Below are 5,494 nucleotides of genomic sequence, written 5' to 3'. Positions count from 1 at the left end.
AAAAAAGCAGAGATAGACAGATAAACAAAGAAGCTCTAAAAAAAGGCAGCAATTTGAGAATGAAGTCTAATCTATAAAAGCCCAGAATCTCCCCAATCTTTTTCCTCATCCTCTCTGTTTTGGCCCTTTATATCCATCTGTACAAAACTCCAAATGACAGAGATAATTTTACTCATTATCCCTAAAATTACACAATTGCTTCTGTTAATTATCCCAGAAGATAAACTTAAATCCCTTAAGAAAAGTCCTATATATAAGACAAGTCAATTTTCACTGGGTGGATTACTGGGCAAAGAAACTAATGAAAGAAAGAGAAAGGGACAGTAAGGACAAAGGGAAAGACAAAGGAAGACTAACACAAGAGGGGAGAGATGATGAGAGGGATGTGGAAGATAGGGAGACAAAAAGAAAGTGAGACAGAGAGAGAGAGAGAGGAGAGGGAGGGAGAGCGGATGGAAGATAGTGAAAGAGTCAAGGGAGAAAGAAGAACCTAGCAGGCAGCTGTGATTCTGCCCCTTCATTCAGCCCATTCAAACTAGGCTGCCAAAGAGCAACGGACTAGAAAGAGCATTGTTTGACAGCTCCCAGCACCACGGTAGCATCGTTCTTGCCTCTAGACTCAGTGGCCAGAGTAGAAATCAGATAAAATATAGGTTGACCTAAGAATAATCTAAGAATAGCTAGGAAAATTCTCCTAAACATACCAACCCTGAAGCCAAGACATTTTCTTCACACAGTCACTCAGCCCTCTGAAATTCAGTACTTTCTTTTCCAGCCCTTGAAACATATAAGTAGCTGGGAATTTTATCTCAGTGAAAGATTAAAAACAGGGTTACTAGAACGACCAGCTAGTTTGGAAATATGCCTAACTAGAAGGAAAAAAAAAAAAAAACACCACAAATTATGCAGATGGGTCTGAATAGAGGGCAAACAAGGTATTAAAAATAGCCAAAATATTTTTTTGTGTCTTTAGTATAATTTATCTATAACATTTGATTTTGAAAAAGTCAAGAAAATGTCCTTTATTTACTAAGTTCTCAGGCTTGGAGGACATTTCATCTTTGATTTGAGACACACAGTAATCAAAGCACAGAGGGAATGCTTAAAAAGAAAGTCAAAATACAACCTACACTGTTCATCAGTAATCTTAGTTTTTCAATGTCTTTCATCTGCTGGAGTTCTTTCAGGGTTAGGGTTAAGTCACACCCAGCTTCATAAACCAGTGTTTCAAGAGTAACCAAATTATCACACAGAACCAGCAAACCAGGAATACTCCGCTCCACTCCAAGTCGAATAAGTGACAATGCACAGTCAACCTACAATTGAAAAGCGACAGTAAGCTCAAGTATTACATATTTCTCACATATTCTAAAGTAAAAGCCTCTGGTACAGAATCTAATTCTTGTAATCATTTTTTATAAAATTGCATTGTCAATGACATACATTTTTTATTTACTACAAAAATACTGGAGTTCTTTATCAAATATATAAGCATCAAACTGTTTCAAAGGAATCAAATAATCAGCAAGAAATACTGACGACAAAGATAATAAGAAAAAGACAACCACCTTCAATTTGTAGAGCATTATAGCACAGTTTACAGCAGTTTTACATATATTTCTCTATTTCATTTTCACAACATCATATTAACAGGCAGAGAAAAAAATAACATAGCTAGTAGTGATAATGCCAAATTAATCATCTTTTTACTATTACTGCTCTGCTTCCAAAAAGAATGTTTGTTTCCAAGGTTTTGCTTTTATATTCCTGTTTAGTACCTATCCTTTCTCAATGCCTCCCATATAAAAGTCATTCCCAAGAGGTATTTGCTGAATAACTAGCTTTTGTACGAATACTTTCTTTGTCTCAATTCAAATACTTAGCCTTCACCAGATAAAAACAAAGAATGATTTTCCTATAGATGCTCAGGAAACAGCCATTTGACCCCTATTGCTGAATCGAGTTTATGAACTGACATATTCTTTGATTGATGGAAAAATCACCTCTTGTGGCCTAACCTCATAATCTCTCACACCACTCCTTACTCTCCTATTCCTAGACTAACAATTATTTACTGAGGGCCTACTAGGAGCTAAGCACCATTCTAGGTATTAGGGATACAAAACTGAACACGAGGTCTCTTCCTTCAAAGATCTCTCAGGCTAGTAGAGAAAGATGACCCAGCAAATCGAGGACTGAAGCAGGGCGCAGTTAGTGCTGTGTGTCATTGGGATCCCAAGGAAAGTAGCACTTAGCCCAACCCCAGCGTGTCCCAGAGTGCCCCAGAGGAGAGAACACTTAACATGGACTTTAAAGAATCAGTGGGTATTCGGTGAAGGGGGAAGATTCGGGAAGGAGAACAGCATGGAAGGCAGAGATGCACAGTGTGTTGTGAAAGTTCAGTCAGTTCCTGTCACTGAAAAGAGGGTGGGAAGAGAAGAGATGAAAAAGATGGCTGCGGGGGAGGGGGATAAGGAAGAACATTGTTTGCCAAGCTAAGGAATTTGCAGGAATCTGCCCTGAAATGCAGTACTACTGAAGGATTTTCGACCGAGGCATGCCATAAATAGAATACTCGGTATTCTTTCCGAAGTGATGGTGAATGACAAAGTGGGAACGGACTGGATGAAAACAGGCAGACCAGTCAGGAGAACTGCAGCTCTGTCGTGGAGGAATTCAGACAGAAATATACTAATTCACCCATTCACGTGCCAATTAGTTTGCTCATTTATTCAGTAAATATTTGTTGAATACTTGCTATGTAATAGGCAAAAAATAATAATGAGCTCAACTATGACAATGTTACTGAAGACATACAGGAGGAAGAATATAACAAGTGATTCAGGAGACAATTTATGAAATCCGGTTAGATCAGATGAGGAGTCTGAGTAAGGAGGAGGAGTCTAGAATAATGGCTTAGGTTCCTCACCTGAACCACAGGAGCCTGCACCCAGCCATGTAAGACGAAAAATAGAGACATTTATTGAAGCAGATACACGATATAAGAAACGCTGCACATTGGACAATGACACCTCATTCCCCTTCACTTATGCACCTTGGGACCTCACACAGTTCTCCCAGCCAGTGTTTCCTAACCTAACCCAAAGCATTCCACATCCTCAGGTGCTCTGCTTGTTGCAGGCCTCCCAGAACGTGGATCACTTTCAACAGATTCTCAACCATCTTTGAAGCGTTTGTGCCACACTTTCATTTGTGCTGCACTCACTGCGTCATCCCTAAAAGCCTTCCGAATCATCTCAATAGTTTGTGGAGGAATGTTCAAGCTTAACACAAAATTTGATGCAGATTTGTTGTTCTACTCACTCAGTCATTTTGAGTGTGACGGCCACACAGCACACGTGCTCACTCAGTGGCATATAGCGCCCCACTGACTAGCACAGTGAAGTCATCATTGTTCGCACGTGCGCATTACCGTCCACTGGCCTTTGGCTGCCACGTTACATGGATGTCCTGCAAACTGCTCTCATTATATTAACAATGAGTGGATACTTTCCAGACAGCCCTCATATATGAGGGGGGAGACAGAGGGAGGTGAGAGAGCATATTTATCAAAGGTAAAAATTAATTCTATAATGAACATACTAACATTAATAGTAGGTCCAAAAACAAGAAAAAAAGAACTGTAAGTATGCTTGGCTAAAGATTATATTTGAGAATTGCACATAAACTATAGAGTAGTATTTGGGGAGAAGGCTCTGAATGGGTCAAATGTGTAGACCCACAAGAGTAGCACCCTGGGCGATAGCAGCATTTAAGGGACAAGCCAAAGAACACCAGCCACAGAAGACACTAAAGCGAATGGCTAAGACAAAGACAGAAATGGTACCAAAGAAGCCTGAGCAGAAGAGATTTCAGGAAAGAAGAAGTAGCGAATAGTGTCAAAGGACGATGATGTTAAATGAGAACAAAAGGAATGTGACATTAAGAGGTAGACTGTTAGTCTTACTGAGTGCAGTGTCAGGAGAGTGGTAGCAGCAGCCAGACTCAGGAAAATAGGGGTCAACAAAAATTGAGAAAATGATTAGGAAATGTAGAGTGAATGTTTCTGAGCTGAGCTGTTACAGAAACAAGAAGCTATACAGAAGCCAAGGAGAGTGTGGATCTAATTTTATATATATATATATATTTATTTATAAAATAGAAGGGATTTGAACTTTATGTCCAAAAGAAGGGGGCAGAGGGGCATGTAGCAGACACAGTAAAGAACGAGAGGTTGAAGATACGGGATGGAGAAAATAGATGACTGATAAAAGGATCCTGAGCAGGTGGGAATGTAGAATCCAGAGCACAAGTAAAGCAAGAGAGTAGCTCTGAACACAAGAGAGACCCCTTCCTCTGGAAAAGCTAGAAAGAATAAGTGCAAATGGAAGGGAGTTCTCAAATTTTCAAATGAAATACAAAGCAAAATCAGCTTCTGAGGATGACGAGGGAAGTGGTGGGTACAGGAGTAGAGGAGAAAGAGAAGAGGGAGCAGTCATACAACACAAAGGAAAATGTCAAGCAATAGTAAGGGCCTGTCAAAGGCCTTTCAAAGGCCTAGGGACTGAGAGATGACAGTGAAAAAAGAAGAAACGCATTATCAGGTGGAAAGAGTGGTGCAAATAAACACAGGGGGTGGGGGTGGGGAGGTATACGTAGTAAAGCATGAGGCGAAACAAGGGATCTGGTGATACTCCAATAAATAAGTGTTCTCTAACTTAATGCCTAGTAATAAAAATACAATTCCCATCTGAAAGAATACATCTGCCTTCACACCAATTTTTTAAAAAAGCTCTCAGATGAATGTTCGGAAAACATTAAGAAAATTGACACACAGAACACAACTTCATGCAAGTAATAGTTTGCGCACATAGTACATTAGCAGTTTGTAATACACTCAACAACTCTGTGATCTAAATTCATATTTCTAATATCAACTTTGAATTTATTGCTTTCCCAAATACTTACTGAAGTAAAAATGTTTTAAAATCCAATTACTGACACTTTGAAAGTAGGCTCTAATGCAACTTGCAGAATTACACCACATACCCCAAGCCCTCACCAGATAAAATTTACCACTATAAACATTTTCTAAACCAACAAACAAGTTTTGCTAAAGGCATTTATGGGCACTAAGGAAAAAGAAGTCCCACACCAATTAAATCTCTAAAAATGAAAAAGACAAAACTATGTCAGATATCACTTTGATCATAGTATAAGCCACATGAAAAGTCAATACCTAACATGAAGCTTAAAATAAAAAGTCTGGGCTTAGTGTCAAATGCCTGTAACCTTAGCACTTTGGGAGGCCAAAGCAGGAGGATCACGTGAGGTCGTGAGTTTGAGACCAGCCTGAGCAACAGAGCAAGACCTTGTCTCTGGAAAAAAAAAAAAAATAGAAAAATTAGCCAGGCAGGGTGGTGCATGCCTGTAGTCCCAGCTACTCAAGAGGCTGAGGCCAGAGGATTGCTTGGGCCCAGAAGTTTAAGGTTGC

General features: G+C 39.6%; 1 protein-coding gene across 1 annotated transcript in view; it reads right to left on the bottom strand.

Moving 5' to 3' along the window:
• NBAS (neuroblastoma amplified sequence) overlaps positions 1-5,494 on the bottom strand; it is a 487,556-nt gene that overhangs the window by 304,800 nt on the left and 177,262 nt on the right. Inside the window, exon 24 of the mRNA XM_012653069.1 lies at positions 1,092-1,316. Within this exon, the coding sequence (XP_012508523.1) occupies positions 1,092-1,316 (225 nt within the window). The remainder of the gene's footprint in view (positions 1-1,091; positions 1,317-5,494) is intronic.

The sequence above is a fragment of the Propithecus coquereli genome, unplaced genomic scaffold (assembly GCF_000956105.1).
Source record: "Propithecus coquereli isolate 6110/MARCELLA unplaced genomic scaffold, Pcoq_1.0 Scaffold41, whole genome shotgun sequence".
Taxonomy (NCBI): domain Eukaryota; kingdom Metazoa; phylum Chordata; class Mammalia; order Primates; family Indriidae; genus Propithecus; species Propithecus coquereli.
This window is presented reverse-complemented; position numbering and strand designations above follow the sequence as displayed.